We start from the raw sequence: 25,252 nt of genomic DNA, 5'->3' as shown, positions 1-25,252 counted from the left end.
ACTTTATATTAAGTTGTTCCTATAGGGTAACACTTTACATGAAGTTGTTCCTATAGGGTAACACTTTACATGAAGTTGTTCCTATAGGGTAACACTTTACATGAAGTTGTTCCTATAGGGTAACACTTTACATTAATATAGGGTAACACTTTATATTAAGTTGTTCCTATAGGGTAACGCTTTATATTAATATAGGGTAACACTTTATATTAAGTTGTTCCTATAGGGTAACACTTTACATGAAGTTGTTCCTATAGGGTAACACTTTATATTAATATAGGGTAACACTTTATATTAAGTTGTTCCTATAGGGTAACGCTTTATATTAATATAGGGTAACACTTTATATTAAGTTGTTCCTATAGGGTAACACTTTACATGAAGTTGTTCCTATAGGGTAACACTTTATATTAATATAGGGTAACACTTTATATTAAGTTGTTCCTATAGGGTAACGCTTTATATTAATATAGGGTAACACTTTATATTAAGTTGTTCCTATAGGGTAACACTTTACATTAAGTTGTTCCTATAGGGTAACACTTTACATTAAGTTGTTCCTATAGGGTAACACTTTATATTAAGTTGTTCCTATAGGGTAACACTTTATATTAAGTTGTTCCTATAGGGTAACACTTTATATTAAGTTGTTCCTATAGGGTAACACTTTACATTAAGTTGTTCCTATAGGGTAACACTTTATATTAAGTTGTTCCTATAGGGTAACACTTTATATTAAGTTGTTCCTATAGGGTAACACTTTATATTAAGTTGTTCCTATAGGGTAACACTTTATATTAAGTTGTTCCTATAGGGTAACACTTTATATTAAGTTGTTCCTATAGGGTTGGTTTTGTGGTTGCCTTTTGGCTCTCAACGTGCAAGAGAGAGTGTGTGTGTGTGTGTGTGTGTGTGTGTGTGTGTGTGTGTGTGTGTGTGTGTGTGTGTGTGTGTGTGTGTGTGTGTGTGTGTGTGTGTGTGTGTGTGTGCATAAGTGTGTGTGTGTACCTGCGTGGGCATAAAGAAAGCAGATGACTGTAATACATGAATTATGTAAGCAGGTGGGCGACTATACACTTTGATCTGTTCTGAAATTGAATAGCCACAATGTACTGTAATCCTGACCCCTATCAAATACCTTACTTTTATAATACATCTATTGTGTTCAGTGAAATGGGTGGCCCCATTGTGAAGAATCCCTGACCAAGCAACATGACGCAGCATAGAGAGGTATACCGCTGTCTGGTTGTTATGTACTGTAACGGAATACATTTGATGTCCCTACAAAAACGTATCATGCCCACGAAGAATACAGTTGAAACTATTAGAAATGTTTCAGAAAACACACCCCAAAAAACAACAACAGAAAAAGGGATACACATCCATGCTGCACATTTGATGCTCACATACAGTCCACGTTTATGAACTACTATTATCAGCGGAAATGATGTCCAATTCCTCTGACTTCTTTAAACCAGTCAACAGTCCATTGGTTATACATTACCTCTTTAACGTCTCTAAACCAGTTCATTGGTTATACATTACGTCTCTAAACCAGTTCATTGGTTATACATTACGTCTCTAAACCAGTTCATTGGTTATACATTACGTCTCTAAACCAGTTCATTGGTTAGGAAAGGGGGGATACCTAGTCAGTTGTACAACTGAACGCATTCAACTCCACATTTAACCCAACCCCTCTGAATCAGAGAGGTGCAGGGGGCCATAATCAACATCCACGTATTTGGCACCCAGGGAACAGTGGGTTAACTGACTTGCTCAGAACGACATTTACCTTGTCAGCTCGGGGATTCGATCCAGAAACCTTTTGGTTACTGTCCCATTGCTCTAACCACTAGGCTACCTGTCATTATACATCACTTCTCTAGCGTCTCTAAACCAGTCCATTGATTATACATCACTTCTCTCGTGTTCCTAAACCAGTCCATTGTCCATGGGTTATACATTATACTGTGGAGAACATGTAAACTAGCATAATGCTAACAATTGACAATAATGATTAGTTTTCTGCAAAATACGTTTCAGAAACTGGAGGTTACAGTACATCAGGCTTTCTGAGTACAGCAGGCTTTCTGAGTACATCAGGCTTTCTGAGTACATCAGGCTTTCTGAGTACATCAGGCTTTCTGAGTACAGCAGGCTTTCTGAGTACATCAGGCTTTCTGAGTACAGCAGGCTTTCTGAGTACATCAGGCTTTCTGAGTACATCAGGCTTTCTGAGTACATCAGGCTTTCTGAGTACAGCAGGCTTTCTGAGTACATCAGGCTTTCTGAGTACAGCAGGCTTTCTGAGTACATCAGGCTTTCTGAGTACAGCAGGCTTTCTGAGTACATCAGGCTTTCTGAGTACAGCAGGCTTTCTGAGTACATCAGGCTTTCTGAGTACAGCAGGCTTTCTGAGTACATCAGGCTTTCTGAGTACAGCAGGCTTTCTGAGTACATCAGGCTTTCTGAGTACAGCAGGCTTTCTGAGTACATCAGGCTTTCTGAGTACATCAGGCTTTCTGAGTACATCAGGCTTTCTGAGTACAGCAGGCTTTCTGAGTACATCAGGCTTTCTGAGTACAGCAGGCTTTCTGAGTACATCAGGCTTTCTGAGTACAGCAGGCTTTCTGAGTACATCAGGCTTTCTGAGTACAGCAGGCTTTCTGAGTACAGCAGGCTTTCTGAGTAATATCATTTTATGTACTGTAACATGGGTTCAATTTGATTAAATTGAGCCAGTGAGAAAATGCATATATATATATATATATATATGTATAGATATATATATATATTTTTTGCTATTGATAAATTAATGTTATGTGCACATTTGGTGTATCAAAATCCCTCTCCAGACACCAATCTGTCAGAATAAACCAGTGTAATTTAAATACCATGGGTAGATTAGATTTGCTAGAAAAAAGAAGAGAACAGGTACTTCAAAATAAAAGTTTTATTACATTCAATGAGAATTGTGAATTTTAGCAGCCTTTTGGATGTCAGGACAGCAGGAATCTCAGGCATCAATGCCGCTGACCCTCACAGGCATCCCATGATCCTTCTGATGGAGCGAATTCTCATCATGGTGCTCATGCCCATGTCTCTGATACTCCTGTACTCTCCAGGCCTCACGTACATCATCCTGCCTCTGAAATGGGGCTGCTCGTACATGAGCCAGTGTCCGTCCATCACGTTGCAGGACTGCATCTCGGACATGCGGAAGCGCTCCTGGATGGACTCGCAGTCTTCCATCAGCTCGTGCATCTGGCCTCCGAAGCTCTCCTCCTCGTACAGCCTCATTCTGAACTGTCCCCGGTGCTGTTGGGGAGGGAGAACATTGACAGTTACTACCGTGTGTGTACTCTATGCTTCCAGTATTATATTTATCATTGCTTGTCAGCTGACTTAAACAGTAATAGAGGCCTGGACCACGATCATTAGGGACAAACTGTTTTGATAATACCTAAACTTGTTCAATTAGAAGACATATTTTTGTTTTCTGTTACAAAACGTTTGGCTGCGGTGTGCCCTGCTGAACACGACCCAGGTGAACAGCACGTCAAGTATCAGATGTACAGAGTCCTAGTAACTCACACTTCATCACCATTCACGAACATCTAGCTACTCAAAAATATAAAAAATGCACTCTTTATATGAAGAGAAATAGCATGAACAACATCATAAATATAATCATGTCATCATCGAACACCAGGAGACGGTGGAACTCCAACTGTGGACGTCTTACCATTGGGATCATGCGACAGGAACGGATGGACTCCAACATGGTCATATCCCCCATGCCCATCACGGAGCCCATACGCTGGAAGTCGGAGTACTCTCCCCTCTTCAGGAACATCTGGTTGCCCATGAAGTTGGAGCGGTCGTAGATGACGAAGCAGCCCATTTCCACCCTGACCGACTGGCAGCGGTTTAGGTACATGTTGAGGTCGGGGCAGTCGCTGCTGGTCTCATAGCTGCGACCCTGGAAGTTCCTGTCCTCATAGAAGATGATCTGAGAGGGTGATTTGATTGAGAAAATGATTTAACCTATGACCTCTTCACCTATGTTGAGAGGATTATAAAAGCTATGATCTTAAATGTTTTACATAATTAACATAGTTAATCATTATGAATTGATTGTGATTCATTTGTCATTACTATTAATAATTAAAAACATAATTATAAATTCTTAACTTTGTATATAATGCATATCAACTGCAGGATCTCATATAATAACTCTATATTATTTTAATAAAACAAAGATAGTTTAGCATTATTTAGCTGAAAAACGTTGCTTTGTTCTCACAGATTGATATGATTAGGATTTTGTGGTTATAGCTGCTATGCAAGACACTATATTCATATCTCAATGGCCAGCTCTTATAGTGAATAAAAATCCCCTGCTCTGTATTACTCTGGTCATGGCTGGTTTAGCTTGATGGTGAAGCTTGATTAGATGACACGCAGAAGACACGGTGTGTTGTGTCGATCCAGTGGCACTTTTATATTGACATTGGGTCCACAGGGCACCTTGCATACCTTTGTGCTAAATAGCATGAGTCATCACAAGGCCCACGTGGGGCTTGTATACATTTTACACAGCACATCTACATGAGTTATTATTGGATGCTGAATGCAGCATGGGGGCCATGACATGTATTGTTCTCATCAGAAATAGAACATGGCGTATTCTTCAGTTTGGGTGACTATGCTAGATGGTACTTTACCAGGTTAAAATACAGTTACAGTATATTTACTAGTAAACTTAGCCACACTTAGGGAACTTGGTCACAATTAGTGAACTTGCTCACACTTAGTGAACTTGGTCACAATTAGTGAACTTGCTCACACTTAGTGAACTTGCTCACACTTAGTGAACTTGGTCACACTAAGTGAACTTGGCCACACTTAATGAACTTGGTCCCACTTAATGAACTTGGCCCCACTTAGTGAACTTGGTCACACTTTATATTAAGTTGCACAAACACCATATAGCTAGTTACCTGACATTGTATTTATTGGGGTGATTACATATCTACACAGTATACTGAGAACAGTATTTGACCAGTTTCTTTTTAATTCAATAATTGTTGATAAACCTTATCTGTTGAAATGTTTACAGTTCTCTATTGTAATTACATGTTGAAAGCTTTGGACTATAAGGTTCGATCTGCATTTTTGTCAGGCTTGAGTTATTGACATAGCCTTGTTCTTTTCAATGTTATCTTCCTGTGTATACTCTAATTACCCCAATTCATGTTAAATTCAAAAGAATACAAGATAAAAATGGCTGACACCATTCAAACCAATGAGGGTTCAAAACTTTAAAGCCAATTTTCTCAGAATCATAGAACCTTATAGTCCCAAGCTGTCGATTTTGGTCAGCAATATATAGTTATAGAGTTGCTGCATATCATAAATGAAAGAAATGTGAACACATTTTTAGTTCAACTCAAGCACAGCATTTCTCAGCAGGACAAAGATGATGTAGATAGAGGGTTATTTTAAAGGTGGGTGTATGACTTCATGAGGACAAGCACTGGATGAAGAAACATCTGGCAGCTTTACTGGTCTGACCACATTAACAACATAACATCAACAACTTCCTGGTTCTTCTCAAAATAAAAATTAAAATAAGAATCAGAGGACAAAGTAATTATCAGGTAAATATTGAAATAATAAAACACTACTGATTCCCTACATTTTAGAAATACATACACTAGCGGTCAAAAGTTTTAGAACACCTATTGATTCAAGGGTTTTTCTTTATTTTTACTAGTTTATACATTGTAGAATAATAGTGAAGACATCAAAATTACGAAATAACAGATATGGAATCATGTAGTAACCAAAAAAAATCTAATAGCCACCCTTTGCCTTGATCACAGCTTTATACACTCTTGGAATTATCTCAACCAGCTTCATGAGGTAGTCACCTGGAATGCATTTCAATTAACAGATGTGCCTTCTTAAAAGTTAATTTGAGGAATTTCTTTCCTTCTTATTGCATTTGAGCCAATCAGTTGTGTTGTGACAAGGTAGGGGGTATACAGAAGATAGCCCTAATTGGTAAAATACCATATTATAGCAAGAACAGCTCAAATAAGCAAAGAGAAACGACAGTCCATCATTACTTTAAGACATGAAGGTCAGTCAACACAGAAAATTTCAAGAACTTTGAAAGTTTCTTCAAGTGCAGTCGCAAAAACCATCAAGCGCTATGATGAAACTGGCTCTCATGAGGACCGCCACAAGAAGACCAAAAGTTATCTCTGCTGCAGAGGATAAGTTCATTAGATTTACCATCCCCAGAAATTGCAGCCCAAATAAATGGTTTATACAGTTCAAGTAACAAACACATCTCAACATCAACTGTTCAGAGGAGACTGTGAATCAGGCCTTCATGGTCGAATTGCTGCAAAGAAACCAGTACTAAAGGAAACTAAGAAGAAGAAGAGACTTGCTTGGGCCAAGAAACACGAGCAATGGACGTTAGACCGGTGGAAATTTGTCCTTTGGTCTGATGAGCCAAAATTGGAGATCTTTGGTTCCAACCACTGTGTCTTTGTGAGACTCGGTGGGGGGTGAATGGATGATCTCTGCATGTGTATTTCCCACAGTAAAGCATAGAGGAGGAGGGGTTATGGTGTGGGGGTGCTTTGCTGGTGACACTGTCTGTCATTTATTTAGAATTCAAGGCACACTTAACCAGCATGGCTACCACAGAATTTTGCAGCGATACGCCATCCCATCTGGTTTGGGCTAAATGGGACTATCATTTGTTTTTCAACAGGACCCAACACACCTCCAGGCTGTGTAAGGGCTATTTTACTCAGAAGGAGAATGATGGAGTGCTGCATCAGATGACCTGGCCTCCACAATCCCCTGCCCTCAACCAATTGAGATGGTTTGGGATGAGTCTGACCACAGAGTGAAGGAAAAGCAGCCAACAAGTGCTCAGGATATGTGGGAACTCTTTCAAGACTGTTGTAAAAGCATTCCAGATGAAGCTGGTTGAGAGAATGCTAAGAGTGTGCAAAGCTGTCATCAATACATAGGGTTGCTATTTGAAGAATCTCGAATATAAAATATGTTGGGATTTGTTTGACACTTTTTTGGTTACTACATTATTCCATATGTGTTATTTCATAGTTGTGATGTCTTCACTATTATTCTACAATGCAGAAAATAGTAAAAATAAAGAAAAACCCTGGAATGAGAAGGTGTTCTAAAACTTTTGACCGGTAGTGTACATAGTGCCATAAAAAAAACGATCCAGTAAAATAATACCTCACAATAAAATAATGTACATTGAATTCCATCTCAGTTCCATCTCAATTGATCTGGAATACTTGATCAAATACTAATATACTACTTTAGCTAGTATTAGGGTAGCTAGGGTTAGCTGGAAACAAACATGATCCTCTATTTTACCCCCAGTGACATAGTTATAAACGTGGCATTCAGTACGTGCCACTATAGGACTGGCTTGCACAACAATATAGAATGATGACTCATGGAGTTCTAGAACAATAAATATGGAGATGTGAATGCGGTCCAAGGTATAAAAGGGACAGGAGGTCGATGGTCCAGCATTCCATCTGAAATTGGATAAGAGATTGGATCACCATCACCATGACCATGGGCAAGGTAAGTGCCACTGCAAGTCTTCCTCCATGCCCATCTCTCTGGGTCTATCCAAGCAGCAATGCTTCCAAAGAAGACTGTCGGATCGGAAACAAGGCATTGCTAATCAAATGAGCATCAGTGCACTAATTTCAACATATCGAGCACTAACTGTGTGATTGTCTGTGTAGATCATCTTCTACGAGGACAAGAACTTCCAGGGTCGTTCCTATGAGACCAGCAACGACTGCGCTGAGGTCACCTCCTACCTGAGCAGGTGCAACTCCTGCAGGGTGGAGAGCGGCTGCTTCATGGTCTATGAGCGCCCCAACTTCATGGGTCACCAGATGATGGTTAGGAGAGGAGAGTACCCCGACAACCAGCGCCTGATGGGTATGACCATGAGCGACTGCATCAGGTCCTGTCGTAACATCCCCAGTGTAAGTAAAGGAGTGTGTAGCTGCTTCTTAGCTGATGCAGATAGTTTCAACAGCAAGGGTTGTGAACTCATGTCATCAACAAGATTTGACATTTAAATGTATGAGTCCACCGGTTGGATCTACAGTAGTTCCATATCTGTCTGACCTGTTGCTTTTATCAACAGTATAGGGGCCAGTTCAGAATGAGGATGTATGAGAGGGAGAACTTCGGAGGCCAGATGCACGAGCTGATGGACGACTGTGACTCCATCCAGGATCGTTACCGCATGTCCGACTGCCAGTCCTGCAACGTGATGGACGGCCACTGGCTCATGTACGAGCAGCCCCACTTCAGAGGCAGGCAGATGTACGTGAGGCCCGGAGAGTACAGGAACCTCAGAGAGATGGGAAACAGCTCCATGAATAGATTCATGTCGGTTAGACGTATCACTGATTCCTGTTAAAATCACAACTTTTTAGTTTAACTCAATAAAGTGTTAAATTTCTAAGTATTCCTGATGTGTCCTAGTTCATTAAAACAGAGCATAACAACCATCTCATCAATCAAAAGGAACCAATTAGTAAGACAAGTGCATAAGGTCTGGTGTCTGCCATGAGCCAATAGGCTTGGAAAGTGGACATGTCACAAAGAGGGAAATGGAACCATTAGTGAACACACCTTATCAGTTCTGGGGGTAACATTACACTTGACAGCAAATAACGGTGAGACCGCTAACTAGCTGTAAATAAGTGAATTGTTTTGGCCTGCAGATTAGCGATGTTAGTTAGCCAGCTAGCCAAAGTTATTTACAGATCGTTAACAGACACTCCTAAACTATTTTACTAGCTACTGTAAGACTGTTGTGTCAAGAACATGCCTCCAAAAATGATAAGGAGTTGTGTTTGTGTTTAGGAGTTTCAGGAGTTTAGGAGTTGCAGTTGTGTTTACATTTGACAGACTGTGATATAATCCACTTTCTAAGTGAATGGTGCTGGTTATAGTTTCAGAAGGCTACAGCACTAACCTGTAAACATGTACTGTACATGCTAAACCACTCCTTCACTCTTCCATTTTAGTCAGGCATGCTAATTTGACAAAGGGACATGGTGTCACCGCCATTCAAAATGTTGAGATAATCTGTAATTAGATTCAATGACAAAGAATTTAAGCTGAATCCATAAATAAGTTCAGTAAATATAATGCAATATGTTTAGAAAGGGGATAGATCACAAATATAAGCATTATTGCAGCCACCTTATCAGTTTTGGAGTTCTATGAGTTTTGGATGCAGCGTTACGTTAGCTAGCAAAGAGCGGTGCAGGAGCTACCGAACTAAAAAAAGCTTCATTGTTTTACCCCAGGTACCAAAGTTAGTTAGCTGGCTAGCACAAGTTACATACACTTAGTTAGCAACCTCTCCTTCACTCTCTTGCTGCAGTAGCTATCCTAGGGAAAATGGTAGGCTGGCCTGATTTATTAAATTCAACAAAGTTTCAACTTAGATTCCTTTGTTTGTGTAACTCACAATAATCAAGTAAATTCAAAATAAGTTAAAGGCTTAAACAACATGACGGCCAAATTATATTTAGTTAGTTATTTTTTTACAGTAGGTTGCATACTCTACCCCTCAAATGGTACTTTCAGTAGTTTGACCAGCAGACTCCATGTTGGAAGAGCTGACTTTGCCGGTTATTAGAATTACTGACCATTTGCTACTGTAAGAACTAAGGGCACTAAGTTCAATAACCCAAGATGTACGAAATTCACGATGAGCCAAATTACCCACAATCCCCAAAACATAGAGCAAGTGAATGTTGTGGCCCTGTACATAATGAAGTTGTCTGTATTTACAAATGTTCCTTTTTAGATCAATTTACTCAATTGCATTACCTAAGTTCAACTCAAGATGATGTCACAGACACCTACCGTATATGAGTTTCTATCATTCATATGGACTATCCATTATTCTGGTGCCTGGTGGGCTCCAGAATAATGTCTAGATGTAAACATGGTTATAATCATCAGAGCTGTGTTTGAATCTGTATCGGGGTAGTAAGGTGGCAGCGTGCACCTACGTTGGCTCTGATATAAACATATACAGTATAGGCAATATTAGTTGTTTCAGAAATAAGCATGGTGCATATTTTAGGACTACAATATAAACAGGTCTCCTAAACCAAAAGCATTTTTTCATTAATTGACACTAAAGGAAATATAGCGCCTTCAGAAAGTATTCACACCCCTTCACGTTTCCACGTTTTGTCGTGTTACAGATTGAATTTAAAATGGATTCAATTTAGATTTTTTGGCCAACACATAACATCCCATAATGTCAAAGTGGAATTATGTTTTTCTAAATTGTTACAGATTTATTAAAAATGAAAAGCTGAAATGTCTTGAGTCAATAAGTATTCAGCCCCTTTGTTATGGTAAAGCCTAAATAAGTTCAGGAGTAAAAATATTGCTTAACAAGTCACACAATAAATTGCATGGGACTCACTGTATCCAATAATAGTGTTTAACATGATTTTTCAACGACTACCTCATCTCTGTATCTTGTAGGAGAGGAAGGAAACCGCTCAAGGATATCAGCATGAGGCCAATGATGACTTTAAAACAGTTAGAGTTTCATGGCTGTGATAGGATAAAACTGAGGATGGATCAACAACATTGTACTTACTGCACAATACTAACTAATTAACAGCCTTTACAGAATAAAAAAATATACCAAAACATGCATCCTGTTGACAACAAAGCACTAAAGTAATACAAAATTAACTTTATATCCTGAATACAAAGTGTTATGTTTGGGGCAAATCCAATACAACACATTACTGAGTACCACACTCCATATTTTCAAGCTTAGTGGTCCCTGCATCATGTTACGGGTATGCTTGTTTATCGTTAAGGACTGGGGAGTTTTTCAGGATAAAAAAGAAACAGAATGGAGCTAAGCACAGTCACAATCCTAGAAGAAAACCTGATTCAGTCTACTTTCCACCAGACACTGGGAGATTAATTCCCCTTTCAGCAGGACAATAACCTCAAACACAAGGCCAAATCTACACTGGAGTTGCTTACCAAGAAGAATAATGAATGTTCCTTAGTGGTTGAGTTACAGTATTGACTTAAATCTACTTGGAAATATATGGCAAGACCTGAAAATGGTTGTCTCGCAGTAATAAACAACCAATTTCACAGAGCTTGAAGAATTTTGAAAAAAAATAATGGGCCAATGTTGCACAATCCACTTTTGGAAAGCTCTTAGAGACTTACCCAAAAGGACACACAGCTGTAATCGCTGCCAAAGGTGTTTATACAAAGTATTGAATACCTATATAAAATGGGACATTTCTGTATTTAATTTGCAATAAATGTGCAAAAATATCTAAAAACATATTTTCGCTTTGTTGTTACAGGGTATTGTTTGTAGATGTGGGAGAATTGTATAATTTTTTATTATTCAGCCTGTGACACAACAAAGTGTGGAATAAGTTAAGGGGTATGAATACTTTCTGAAGGCACTAGAGACAAAATGTTATCATTCACTTGTACTAGAATGATCATTAAAGTTTAGGTAAGTAATACATAGACAATGAAACATGCATTTCAATTATCCAATATTTATTTTGAATGCCAGAAAAATAAGAATCTCAGACTTCAATGATGCTGGCTCTCGCAGGAATCCAGGACACGTCTCATGGAGGTGTATCTGTTCACGGAGCTGTTTCCCATCTCTCTGAGGTTCCTGTACTCTCCAGGCCTCACGTACATCTGCCTGCCTCTGAAGTGGGGCTGCTCGTACATGAGCCAGTGGCCCTCCATCACGTTGCAGGACTGGCAGTCGGACATGCGGTAACGCTCCTGGATGGAGTCACAGTCGTCCATCATCTCGTGCATCTGACCCCCGAAGTTCTCTCTCTCATAGACCTGCATCCTGAACTGTCCTTTGTGCTGTAAAGTTAATAAGGACACATATTTAAAGTAAGAACATGATCACAGTAATTAAATAGGAATCTGATCAGTTTACAATCAAATACTTACATTTTTTTATACATTGTATTAAGCTATATATAAACTATACATATGACACTATAAATGCATCATATATATAAGTTGTTTTCCAATAGAGCCATCTTACCATGGGGATCATACGGCAAGAGCGAACGGAGTCAGACATGCCCATCCGCTGGTAGTCACCATACTCTCCTCTCCTCACAAAGTACTGGTTTCCCTGGAAGTTGGAGCGGTCGTACACCATGAAGCAGCCGCTCTCCACCCTGCAGGAGTTGCACCTGCTCAGGTAGGAGGTCAACTCAGGGCAGTCTGAGCTGGTCTCATAGGAACGACCCTGGAAGTTCCTGTCCTCGTAGAAGATGATCTGGAGCAACCAACGAAAAGACATCAATCACAACACAGATAGGAAAAGGATATGCCTCAAATCAAAAGTCATTTTTAATCAACTAAATAATTAAATATTGAAATGTAAACAATTTGCTCTGTAAGAAGAACGACTGGTAATTAATTTAGTAAATCAACAATGAAATGGTAAAATGTAGAAATGAGGCCCACACAAACTCAGCCATGAAGAACAGCTGTTCAAATGTAATTGAACGTTACTGAACATAAAAAAAAGCTTTTAACATCAAAACTGTAACTTAACAATTCTAAAATAAATAAATAAAATAAAGTAAATTGCTAATGTATCAGGCAGAAAATCCAGCTATACAACATTGTACCTTGGCCATGGTGTTTGTTTGCTGCGGCTCTGGGATGTTGTCCAATAGGCCATGTTCACTCAAGCTTTTATACCTCATACCATTTCAAATGGCTTTTTGTTATTCAAATTCCCCATCCTGATGAATAAGCAGGATGCTTCTTGCTGTTGATTTTGTGCAGCTGTGTCCTTGGCTGGCACAAGCAGAGAGACAGTGGGCACGAATACTGTATTAGAATTATCATGTGATCATAGGTATTTAAAACATGTAGCTGTTTTTATCATATTTTACCAAGAGTATTTACAAACACTTTTTACATGTATTGGATTGGGTTTTACAAAAGACCAACACTTTTCACCATCATTATAATTGGTTTGGAGTATGAAATATATGGTGCAATAATTTTTTACCTCATTTATTTAGGCTGTGAAGATGGATCTTAATGATTTGTGTATTGTATTTAACATACACATTTTAGGGGGGGTGAGAATGTGTCTGTCACCATGACAACTGTTTTGAGAGGTGGATGTCAACAGTCCTGGGAGAAGATGGGGTCACGAGGTCATGCTCGGGTTAATCCTGCAGTGACTCAGCCTATAGGGGGACAGAGGCTAGGGGAACTCAGAGTAAGGAGACCAACCCAGCAGTTTACTTATCATTATTTAACGCCCACACCAGTAGAAATTCACTTTTTACAGCTAAAAGATGATGGCCACAGTTTACCTACGACGTTTCACAACAATGTAAGTCACTAAGTCATCATTTTAGTCAAAAGTATGATATATTTGGCCTTGAAGTGCCAAATCTGAATGTGTGACTTCGGATGTTTCCGTGAGTCTTCCGTATCTTTTCCTATTAGATTAGATTAGATTATTTTCAGCCTACGATTCGTTTCAGGGCTGGGTTTTCTCTAGACGTTACCACCCACCAGCATGGCAATGTTATTTTGATTCCGCTGCAAAGTTCTTCCTATTCGCAAGTCGACTGAGAGCCAAACAGCTTTTCTACTAGATAAAAACAGCCAAAGTTAGACTTGGCTATATCATACAAATTCATGAAAACAAAAATGTGCTTTTTGGTCTTAATTTAAGGTTAGGGTTAAAGTGAGAGTTAGGTGTTGTTAAGGTTAGGGTTAGGCTTAAAATCCTGTTTTATGACTTTGTGGCTGTGTTAACTAGTGACGAATCTACACTTCACCGATTTGCCATGGAGAAAATTAAAATAGGGGGTCAAAGTAAGGATTTTACGCTTTCCCTTTTTTACTAGCTAATTATCATAATCCATTGGATCATGTCAGATTTCACTTATTTTTAAAGTAGTCTACATAGATGATTTTATAAATGGTCAAATTGTGTGATATGATTGTATTTTAGAACACCACTACACTGATTAAGGTGGATAAAAAAAAAATAATAATTGTACCTTTAACTAGGCAAGTCAGTTAAGAACAAAATCTAATTTACAATGACGGATTTAACAAGTGACATCAATAAGGGGTCATAGCTTTTACCCGGATTCACCTGGTCAGTCCGTCATGGAAAGAGCAGGTGTTCTTAATGTTATGTATACTCATTGTATAGCTAGCTAGCTTGCTGAAAGAACAAAGAAAATAGCTATTTGATTATGTTCTTGTGCACGTCTAAATATTAATGACGTCTGGAAGCCGACACAGTTTCACTGGAATTATCAAAAACTGGAAGAGTCAGACAAATGTCAGCCCTCAACATCTCAACAACTGGTATTGGCACAGTTTAGCTGAGACTCATCTCTTGACAGGTAGGCTGGTAGTTCGTTTCTGAAATAATTATTTTCACCTGACTTAAAGTACGCCTGTCTTAGTTTAAATTGTACTCATATAACGTTCATTAGCTAGCTAAGGTTTGCATGCTAGCTAGTTACACTGACCGCTGTCAATCAGGGTTGTTATTTCTCTGCTACGCGTGGGAATCACCACAACGTTCCCATCCCCAATTCCATAATATGTTTTAGCAGTCGAAGTCAGTCTTTGAGGTGGAATCTAAACAAGAACAAGAATTTCCGCTCTACGACATGAATTACTCTAAATACTTCCTCGGAGGTGGGCCTTTACAAGCATGCCAGTAAGGCAACCAATTATGAAATGATGAATGCTTGACTTTACTGATGGATGATAGAGGGCCATTAAGAGTTTTACTTTACATTCAAAGATGTTGGCTCTGATGACTAAATATGGAAAAGCTGCATGCAGTACTTGCGGTAATGATCGGCCTACATAATTAAATAGAAATGCAGCCTGTTCTCATAGACTAGACCTAACATAGAAAATGTATGATAACTATTTGTTTAGTATGGTTACATAAGACAGTTTGAAATCTAAGGCAAGACAAAGGATGAAAGTTAAAATCTCATCACGGACAACTTTAGCATTTTAGCTACTTACTATTTTTTAGCTACTTTGCAACTACTTAGCATGTTAGCTAAACCATTCCCCTAACCTTAACCTTAATCATTTTAGCTAACCCACATTCCCTAACCATAACACTTCCCTTAACCTTAATCCTTTTTAGCTAACCCTACCCATTTAACCTAACTTTTACACTTAAACCTAACCTTAAACCTAACCTTAAACCTAACCTTAAACCTAACCTTAAACCTAACCTTAAACCTAACCTTAAACCTAACCTAGATTTTTAAAATGTATTTGTACATGTTTTATTTAACCTGTATTTAACTAGGCAAGTCAGTTAAGAACAATTTCTTATTTACAATGACGGCCTACCCCACCTAGCTAATGTTAGCCACCTAGCCAGAATTTGCAACACATCATACGTTTTGTAAATTCATAACATACTGTATGTTTTGCAAATTCGTAACATATAATAGGAATTGTAATTCGCAACTTATCATACGAAATTGGTGATGGACATCCACAAATGAATACATACCTAACATATCATACTAAATGAAGTGTCTCGAATTTACGTACAGAATAATACAAAATGCTCCGAGACCAGTTTGAGAAAGGATCCAAGATTATTGAGAAATATGCAAAATTTAGCTGAAAGGTTGTTTTTCCAGTATTTTCATTATCAAGGTTAGAGTAAATTTAGCTCTCATTGACATTTCATTGAGTATCCATAGTTGCTTTCAGTATACATCCACTTCAATTTCTACCAAGGAATGATTTGACCTCAAATCAGTATCAAGTAACTGTCAGAAAATCTGTTCACAGAGAGTGGTAGCGAGGCAAATATCTTGCCAATATCAACACCTGCTTATCAACACCCCGCTTATCAATTAAAAATAGGCTACGTGTTTGTAATTTCAAAAATCACAACTGAAGTAATTATTAAAAAACACAAGATACTGTATTTCAAGGCCAAGTAGCATTTTAAATGTTTGTATCATTTGAAAATGTAGTACAATACAGCAGAAACAGTTACAGACAAACAATATTTTAAAAAAAGTACAAATCTCACATAAACATGCAGATCATCTTTGATATCAGATGAAGAAGAAACTTGATCCAAGTCCATTTTCCTCAACAAGAGTAGTGGAATAGGAAACACACTCAGTATATCCAAGATGTAAACCCCAACAGAAAAATAAATAATCATAAAATGGTCAGAGCAGAATTCTGTGACTTAGGCCTTTATAACATTAATTTCACTGTTCCAGCAATCGTTTGTTACAGAATCATTAGACTGGAACAAAGAGAAATAAAACATGACCAAATCATTTTTGCTGATATGCAAATCGGCCTCATTTGGATATCAAAGGCTTTCCACACTCTGCACATTTTGTTTATACATAAATAGTTTGCCGGTGCGGCAGCTAAGAAAGTAGTAGACTGTGCTGCAAAATGGTGAAGGTAAGGTGACGCATTAAACAACACATCTGTATTTATCAGTGATGATAGTAACTTCAATGCATATACTTATTCAATATAAATGTTAAACATTTGGGTTTATATGTTTATTTTTTTTATTCATTCATGTGCAGCCAACACTCTTCATATTCCTGCAAACACAAAAAGTTTACTTGATAATAGTTTGAAGATATGGCTTTGCCATTTTTATATGACTTTGAGAATGTCTGAATAAAGTGTTCATGTAATATGTGATCCTGTAGTAACATGATATTTGTTTTCATCCGTAACTCACCGCAGAGTATTCTCTGCTTCCCATCCTTCCTTAGATCACATTCTACGAGGAAAATAATTTCCAGGGCCGCTGCTATGAGTGCAGCAGCGACTGTGCCGACCTGCACTCCTACTTCAACCGCTGCAACTCGGCGAGGGTGGAGAGCGGGGCCTGGGTGCTTTATGAGAAACCCAACTACAAGGGCTACCAATACATCCTGAGCCCAGGGGAGTACACGGACAACCAGCAATGGATGGGATTCAACGATAGCGTCAAGTCCTGCCGCGCCATCAAAAATGTAAGATGATTCCTTGCATATCCATATTTTATATCATAATTCCCTCTTCCCTATATCCCTAATTCTCTCCTCCCTCCCTCCCTCCCTCCCTCCCTCCCTCCCTCCCTCCCTCCCTCCCTCCCTCCATATTCTCTCTCTCTCCCCCTTTCTGTATGCCTTAAAAAAAAAATCCTAGTCCCATAGTTCCCAGCAATTAATGTGTCTCTTTCATCGCAGAAACTTGTAACGCAAACCATATGCATTTAAAATTTGCTCTGAAAAATGTGTAAGAAAATAAGTAAAATATGATGTTTTGATATTCTCGACTAGGAGGTAAGCTAATCCTCCCTCTTGACTAATATTGTATAAAAGTCTATGTTACAGAATGGGACTGAGATAGTGTTTCATACAGGGTTAAGTGGACCTCGGGCCCAGAATGCATCAGGGAATAACACACTGCTCTATAATCCAGCAGACAATACAAGCAGACAAAAGCAGACATTTTTGGCAGCATTTTACCCCCACGCCCATCACTTGAAGAGGAAATATGCCAAGAAACCTTTAAAGGGGCATTTTCCGTTAATAGTTCATGCCCTTCGAACACGAAAAGAGATGAACAAATCCACACTAAACATGCTACAACGTCATTTAAATGAGCTGTTCTATATTTAAAATAATTTATTGACCAACATAAGTGAAGATGATATCTTACAAGTAGTTTATTATATTTAACATGAATGTACGGCAGCTATAGCTAATATGATGTCCAACTGAATTTCAGAAGCCTCTGAAACACCCAATAAATTATATTACAGTAGATTTGGTACAAAACAAAATCCTAACTAACCCTTCACAATGTTTGTCTTTATCTCCCTCTGTTCCTGCCAGGTGTATGGCAACGTGTGGAAGCTGAGGCTGTACGAGAGGCCAGACTTCGGCGGTCGGATGGTGGAGTGGGCCGAGGACTGCCCCTCGATCTACGAGGCCTTTAAGTTCCGCGAGGTGTACTCGTGCATGGTGACCCACGGCGCCTGGGCCTTCTACGAGCTGCCGAACTACAGGGGACGCCAGTACTTCCTGGAGCGCGGCGAGTACCCCCGCCACACAGACTGGAGCGCCGCATCTGCCGCCGTGGGCTCCTTCCGCAAGATCACCGAGTTCTAGGGCTCTGTGACCTTTGACCGTGGGATCGAGTTGTTCTCTGGTCTTATTGAGTCTGTGTGACATGATCCAATAAAAAAATGAACTATTTGCAAATGTCTGAAACTCGTTTTGTGATCTGTTGAGGTGAGATGCAAAAGATAACATCAAGGTTCCATGAGTTTGGTGGTAGGACACTATGATCCTACCACAATGCTAAACTTTTCTGACAAGTCAATTTCATAAGCAACCTTCTGAGTATTCTGAATGTCAATTAACAAACTGCCAGAGCATTAGCTAACAGTCCACAGTCCCAAGTTCTAGTTAGGGTTTGAGCTAACTTTAGGATGATAACGTCCCACAAACATTCAAAGAATGTAACATTATTATCATTGGCAAACTTAAAGATAATGGACATCATTATACTTTATTAGGGTATTGTCCAAACACACACTACATGACCAAAAGTATCTGCTCATCAAACATCTCATTTCAAAATCATGGGCATTAATATGGAGTTGTTTCCCCTCCTTTGCTGTTAATAACAACCTCCACTCTTCTGGGAAGGCTTTCGACTAGATGTTGGAACATTGCTGCGGGGACTTGCTTCCATTCAGCCACAAGAACATTAGTGAGGTTGAACACTGATGTTGGCCAATTAGGCCTGGCTCGCAGTCGGCATTCCAATTAATCCCAAAGGTGTTCAATGGGGTTCAGGTCAGGGCTCTGTGCAGGTCAGTCAAGTTCTTCCTCACCGATCTCAACAAACCATTTCTGTATGGACCTCAGTTTGTGCACAGGGGCATTGTCATGCTGAAACAGGAAAGGGCCTTCCCCAAACTGTTAACACAAAGTTGGAAGCACAGAATCATCTAGAATGTCATTGTATGCTGTAGCGTTAAGATTTCCCTTCACTGGAACTAAGGGGTCTAGACTCAACCATGAAAAACAGCCCCAGACCATTATTCCTCCTCCACCAAACTTTATAGTTGGCACTATGCATTCGGGCAGGTAGCGTTCTCCTGGCATCTGCCAAACTCAGATTCGTCCATCAGTCTGCCAGATGGTGAAATGTGATTCATCACTCCAGAGAACACGTTTTCCAGTGTCCAATGGCGGCAAGCTTTTCATCACTCCAGCCGACGCTTGGCATTGCGCATGGTGATTTTAGCCTTGCTTCCAGAAGCAGTTTTGAACTCAGTGGTGAATGTTGCAACCAAGGACAGATGATTTTGACGCGCTACGCGCTTCAGCACTCGGCGGTCCCGTTCTGTGAGCTACCACTTTGTGGCTGAGCCAATGTTGCTCCCAGATGTTTCCACTTCACAATAACAGCACTTACAGCAGCTCTAGCAGGGCAGAAATTTGACAAACTGACTTTTTGGAAAGGTGGCATCCTATGACCGTGTCACGTTGAAAGTCACTGAGCTCTTCAGTAAGGCCATTCTACTGCCAATGTTTGTCTATGGAGATTGCATGGCTGTGTGCTCGATTTTATACGCCTTTTGGCAATGGGTGTGGCTGAAATAGCTGATTCCACTAATTTGAAGGGGTGTCCACATACTTTTGTATATATAGTGTATGTATAGCTTTTTAAAAGAAGGATTTAAACCTGCGATCTTCAAGCCCTGTACACTACTTAGTCTGCTGCGCCACCAGGATCCTAATGTTTCTATTGGATTTCCCTTTGTACCTCAATCCTTAAATTATGATCCATGATATGTCTTAGTAGATATGCACACCTATGTACAACCCACCGCAATCTGCCAACCAATAATAAAACATCATTTCATCATGTATGTGTATGCAAGCGTGTATGGATATATACACTGCTCAAAAAAATAAAGGGAACACTTAAACAACAATGTAACTCCAAGTCAGTCACACTTCTGTGAAATCAAACTGTCCACTTAGAGCTGGTTGACTGAATGGAAGCTGATAATTAGGAGTTTTATGTGCTGACTGAATGGAAGCTGATAATTAGGACTTGTTTACTCCGCTGGTCTCGGCTGGTCTTGGCTGGTCTCGGTGAGTCAAGACCGAGTACAAATGTATCCCCGACACTGAGACAAGACCGAGACACTCAATATGTGGTCTTAAGACCTCTCGAGTACCACAACACTGATATCTGGTGTGTTACATTGTCTCACATTAGTTTGGAGCGAGACTTTTTTTTTAAGCAGGCAGTGACAGTGGCTGGGTAAACAAACCCAAAGCATGGACTGCAGTCTCTCCTTCTCCTTGTTCATAACCTGATTTCAGGGTACCACAACACATTTACCATTTTGAAATGTGTTGGTGAACTGTCCCTTTAAGAGGGGTTATAGACATCATCATAAGCACCATCAGCAGTGGCAAAAATATGCACATGAATAGTCCTGTTGTGCAGACCAGACCTCTTGTCCTGTTGTGGAGACCAGACCTCTTGTCCTGTTATGGAGACCAGACCTCTTGTCCTGTTATGGAGACCAGACCTCTTGTCCTGTTATGGAGACCAGACCTCTTGTCCTGTTATGGAGACCAGACCTCTTGTCCTGTTGTGGAGACCAGACCTCTTGCAGGTTCTTTGACAAATGAAAAAGGATGGGCCCTGACCCAAAACATTTGATATCAAACCAATGTCCTCTAGTGCCCTTGTTTTGGTCAGCATGGTGTACGGTATAAAGTGCATTTGGGATGGTTTGCACTTTCCATTTGTCTTTGTTTGTAGATCGGGGCATCAGTGCTTCTGAACAATGTGATGAGTCTGGATTTGAATTGCTGATTGAATTATATCCAATTCGAACAGTGCTAAGTAACCATGTGCTTGCTTTTATTGTCCTGGCTGCATATAAAGAGAATATTGGTGGAGCTTGGTGGTTTAATGTATCACGCCTGGCCTACTGATAATTAACCATGGAAAAGGTAAGCAGAGTTATTGATAAAGTTATCACAAAGTTATTGATAATGCTATCACATGAAGTTATTGATAACGTTATCACAAAGGTATTGATAAAGCTATCACATTAAGTTATTGATAAAATAATCACAAAGTTATTCATAAAGTTATCACAAAGTTATTGATAAGGCTATCACATGAAGTTATTGATGAAGCAATCACATGAAGTTATTGATTAAGCTATCACATGAAGTTATTGATGAAGCAATCACATGAAGTTATTGATTAAGCTATCACATGAAGTTATTGATGAAGCAATCACATGAAGTTATTGATTAAGCTATCACATGAAGTTATTGATGAAGCAATCACATGAAGTTATTGATTAAGCGATCACATGAAGTTATTGATAAGGCTATCACATTAAATTATAAAGTTACCACATTCAGTTATTGATAAAGCTGTCACAAAGTTATCCAAGTTATCATAAAGTATAACTCTACAGTAAGTTATATACAAACTGCATATGTCATTGAAGTTGCAGAGTAACTCATAATGTGTATTATACAACGGGTGGGTCTAATACTGAATGCTGATTGGTTAAAACGGCATTCCAGCTGGTGTCTATTCCACAAGTTACTACAGGCTTCTCAGGAATTATCACTTAATTATATGATGTTTGGTGTCAGATCACCTTCTACGAGGACCGGAACTACCAGGGACGGTACTATGAGTGCGACAGTGACTCCAGCGACCTGCACACCTTCCTCAGCCGCTGTAACTCAGTCAGGGTGGAGGGGGGATTCTGGGTGGTGTACGAGAGGCCCAACTACATGGGCTTCCAGTACGTGCTGACCCCTGGAGAGTACCCTGACTACCAGCGCTGGATGGGATTTAATGACACCGTCAGGTCCTGTCGCATCATTAGGAATGTGAGTAGAGTGGATGGATGGACAATATGAGACTTTTTTGAAAGAGTTCATATGGAATAGAGAAGTATAACCAACCTGTAATCATTATACCCAGGTTAGCACCACACTTACAGAGCTTGTTCCTAACCAGACCTTACCACCCTACTGTAAGTGTATTTTACATGTCTGATTGTGCAGCAGTTATTGTTCAGCCATAAAGGGGCAGGTCAAGATATCATTTTTTTTATTTAGATGGTCACATCTTCCCTAAAAAACATATGCTTTAACATTTAGTTATTGTTGTGATTCTGTTTCCTGACTCCAGGTGGGCAACTCGTGGAGAATGAAGCTGTGGGAGAAACCTAACTTTGAGGGCCAGAGCATGGAGGTGGCAGACAACATGCCCTCCTTCCAGGAGCGCTGGCACAGCCGCGAGGTGAACTCCTGCAAGGTGTTCGAAGGCGCCTGGGTTTTCTTTGAGCATCCCAACTACAGGGGGCGCCAGTACCTGCTGGAGAGGGGAGAGTACAGACGCCACACCGAGTGGGGGGGCATGCAGGCCAACGTAGGCTCCATCCGCTGTGTCAAGTAGTGCCGCACGTCACCACCAAGGGTTGAGGATGTGCATCATTGTGTGTAAGAAGTACAAATAAAGTTGTGTTGAAAATCTAAAAAACGTCTTTACAATATGAGCACAATATTCAGGCTTGAGTGACAGATATGGGCTGAATCTCATTCCTTTATTTTGGTCCTGACCATAGATTCTCGTGACAGTTGTAGTCCGATTTCAAAACCTGGGCTGCATGAGATAAAAACTTTACTTAACAGCGATAGGTGTAATGCTTTGTGATGCAGATTGAATGCATAGTAAGATGTGTCATAGTCTCATTATGACACCCGTATGTCTTCATATAACGATCCTGTCAAAATAACAGCTATTATCAGCTCAAAATCTCATGCGGAGAAACAACATGTACATGCTACTTAAAAAGCATTGGTTGTTGGTTGTCACCCAAATTGGTTGTCACCCAGAAAGGTTAAAGACATTTTTAAAAATGTTAACCAAAACAATGGTCAGAGGTTACCAAGCATTACAGTTGAGCTAGGTCCCTGTTCCAGGATCATGGGTCTGTAGATGCACCACCACTAAAGAAAGAATATGTAAATACAGGGCCTTCGGAAAGTATTCAGACCCCTTGACTTTTTACATTCTATTATGTTACAGTCTTATTCTGAAATGGATTACATTTATTATTTTCAATCTACACACATAATGACATAGCGAAAACATAATGACATAGCGAAAACATAATGACATAGCGAAAACATAATGACATAGCGAAAACATAATGACATAGCTAAAACATAATGACATAGCGAAAACATAATGACATAGCGAAAACATAATGACATAGCGAAAACATAATGACATAGCGAAAACATAATGACATAGCGAAAACATAATGACATAGCGAAAACATAATGACATAACGAAAACATAATGACATAGCTAAAACATAATGACATAGCGAAAACATAATGACATAGCGAAAACATAATGACAGCGAAAACATAATGACATAGCGAAAACATAATGACATAGCGAAAACATAATGACATAACGAAAACATAATGACATAGCTAAAACATAATGACATAGCGAAAACATAATGACATAGCGAAAACATAATGACATAGCGAAAACATAATGACATAGCGAAAACATAATGACATAACGAAAACATAATGACATAGCTAAAACATAATGACATAGCGAAAACATAATGACATAGCTAAAACATAATGACATAGCGAAAACATAATGACATAGCGAAAACATAATGACATAGCTAAAACATAATGACATAGCGAAAACATAATGACATAGCGAAAACAGTTATTTTTTGTTTACATTTTTGCAGATGTACCTTTTTACATGAGTATTCAGACCCTTTGCTATGAGACTCGAAATTGAGCTCAGGTGCATCCTGTTTCCATTGTTCATGCTTGAGATGTTTCTACAACTTGATTGGAATCCACTTGTGGTAAATTCAATTGATTGGACATGATTTGGGAAAGGCACACACCTGTTTATATAAGGTCCCACAGTTGACAGTGCATGTCAGAGCAAAAACCAAGCCATGAATTAATTGTCCATAGAGATCGGAGGCAGGATTGTGTCGAGGCACAGATCTGGGGAAGGGTACCAAAAAATGTCTGCAGCATTGAAGGTCCTCAAGAACACAGTGGCCTCCATCATTCTTAAATGGGAGAAGTTTGGAATCACCAAGACGCTGCCAAAGGTGCTTCAACAACGTACTGAGTAAAGGGTCTGAATACTTATGAATATGAATTAGCAAACATTTCTAAAAACCTGTTTTTGCTTTGTCATTATGGGGTATTGTGTGTGGATTGATTAGGAAAGCATTTTTTAAAATACATTTTAGAATAAGTGTCACGGATTCCCCCGGTACTGCTGCTCATTCCGTTCACCAGTTCCAGAGGTCTACGTCATCGACCTTCTAGGCGTCACTGAACTGGATCATCACCACCAACCCCGGACTGTCTTATCTCATTACACAGACCTGGTTCCCATTCCCCCTGATTAGTATGTGTGTATACGTGCCCTCTGTTCACCATTGTCTTGAGCGGTTATTGTTCCCATGTTTGTTGGTTTGTGAGAACCTGTGCTTTGTTATTTCGGATTTCGTGCTGCGTGTATTGTGCACTTGTTATTACGGATCTCACCCCGTGTGGTGTGTTGTGGGTCTCGTCCCGTATATTTATTGGAGGTTTTACCTCGCCCTTTTGTTTGGGTACATCCCTGTGTTTTGTATGCGTGTTTGTTTTGGGCTTCATCCCCGTACCTTTCATGGCATGATGTATTTTTGGGTGGAGTATTAAAAACCCTCATTACGTATTCCTGCGCATGTCTCCAATCATTTATACAACGTGACAATAAGGCTGAAATGTAACAAAATGTGGGTAAAGTCAAGGGGTCTGAATACTTCCCCCAAAAAGTAGACTTACATGTATTTATTTATTTTATAAAGAAAGAAGACATTGCTGATTGAAATAGCTGACATTGCCCAAATGTCCACTTAATTCTGATGTCTACAACTGCACTCTCAACACCACAAAATATACTGTACATTATA

General features: G+C 39.5%; 3 protein-coding genes and 2 pseudogenes across 3 annotated transcripts; 3 read left to right on the top strand and 2 right to left on the bottom strand.

Moving 5' to 3' along the window:
• Positions 1 to 2,941: 2,941 nt before the first annotated feature.
• LOC110527266 (gamma-crystallin M3-like) lies at positions 2,942 to 4,476 on the bottom strand. The gene is made up of 3 exons (XM_036951381.2): positions 4,418 to 4,476; positions 3,749 to 4,015; positions 2,942 to 3,321 (listed from the first exon to the last, which is right to left on the bottom strand). The coding sequence occupies exons 1-3, from the start codon at positions 4,424 to 4,426 to the stop codon at positions 3,043 to 3,045; spliced, it is 555 nt and encodes a 184-aa protein (XP_036807276.2). The 5' UTR covers positions 4,427 to 4,476; the 3' UTR covers positions 2,942 to 3,042.
• Positions 4,477 to 7,564: 3,088 nt separating this feature from the next.
• Positions 7,565 to 8,560, top strand: LOC110495577 (gamma-crystallin M3-like). The gene is made up of 3 exons (XM_021570903.3): positions 7,565 to 7,653; positions 7,821 to 8,069; positions 8,234 to 8,560. Exons 1-3 carry the CDS (start codon positions 7,639 to 7,641, stop codon positions 8,510 to 8,512), a joined length of 543 nt encoding a protein of 180 aa, XP_021426578.2. The 5' UTR covers positions 7,565 to 7,638; the 3' UTR covers positions 8,513 to 8,560.
• A 3,096-nt stretch (positions 8,561 to 11,656) lies between these two features.
• Positions 11,657 to 12,944, bottom strand: LOC110495575 (gamma-crystallin M3). The gene is made up of 3 exons (XM_021570901.3): positions 12,789 to 12,944; positions 12,191 to 12,430; positions 11,657 to 12,003 (listed from the first exon to the last, which is right to left on the bottom strand). Exons 1-3 carry the CDS (start codon positions 12,864 to 12,866, stop codon positions 11,710 to 11,712), a joined length of 612 nt encoding a protein of 203 aa, XP_021426576.1. The 5' UTR covers positions 12,867 to 12,944; the 3' UTR covers positions 11,657 to 11,709.
• Positions 12,945 to 14,816: 1,872 nt separating this feature from the next.
• LOC110495576 (gamma-crystallin-4-like) lies at positions 14,817 to 18,356 on the top strand (annotated as a pseudogene).
• Positions 18,357 to 21,866: 3,510 nt separating this feature from the next.
• Positions 21,867 to 22,797, top strand: LOC118941060 (gamma-crystallin S-1 pseudogene; annotated as a pseudogene).
• Positions 22,798 to 25,252: the final 2,455 nt, after the last annotated feature.

Source organism: Oncorhynchus mykiss, chromosome 7 (genome assembly GCF_057628025.1).
Source record: "Oncorhynchus mykiss isolate SJ-2025 chromosome 7, ASM5762802v1, whole genome shotgun sequence".
NCBI classification, from domain to species: domain Eukaryota; kingdom Metazoa; phylum Chordata; class Actinopteri; order Salmoniformes; family Salmonidae; genus Oncorhynchus; species Oncorhynchus mykiss.
This window is presented reverse-complemented; position numbering and strand designations above follow the sequence as displayed.

Bases quoted from the DNA above. Each gene is read 5' to 3' on its own strand.
- LOC110527266 (XM_036951381.2), bottom strand. The intron at 3,322-3,748 runs GTAAGACGTCCA...CCTCCCCAACAG, and splicing joins CCTGTCGCATGATCCCAATG to CACCGGGGACAGTTCAGAAT.
- LOC110495575 (XM_021570901.3), bottom strand. From the start codon at position 12,866: ATGAGGTATAAAAGCTTGAGTGAACATGGCCTATTGGACAACATCCCA. The intron at 12,431-12,788 runs GTACAATGTTGT...TGGTTGCTCCAG, and splicing joins AAACAAACACCATGGCCAAG to ATCATCTTCTACGAGGACAG. The intron at 12,004-12,190 runs GTAAGATGGCTC...TTAACTTTACAG, and splicing joins CTTGCCGTATGATCCCCATG to CACAAAGGACAGTTCAGGAT.
- LOC110495577 (XM_021570903.3), top strand. The intron at 8,070-8,233 runs GTAAGTAAAGGA...TTTTATCAACAG, and splicing joins CCTGTCGTAACATCCCCAGT to TATAGGGGCCAGTTCAGAAT.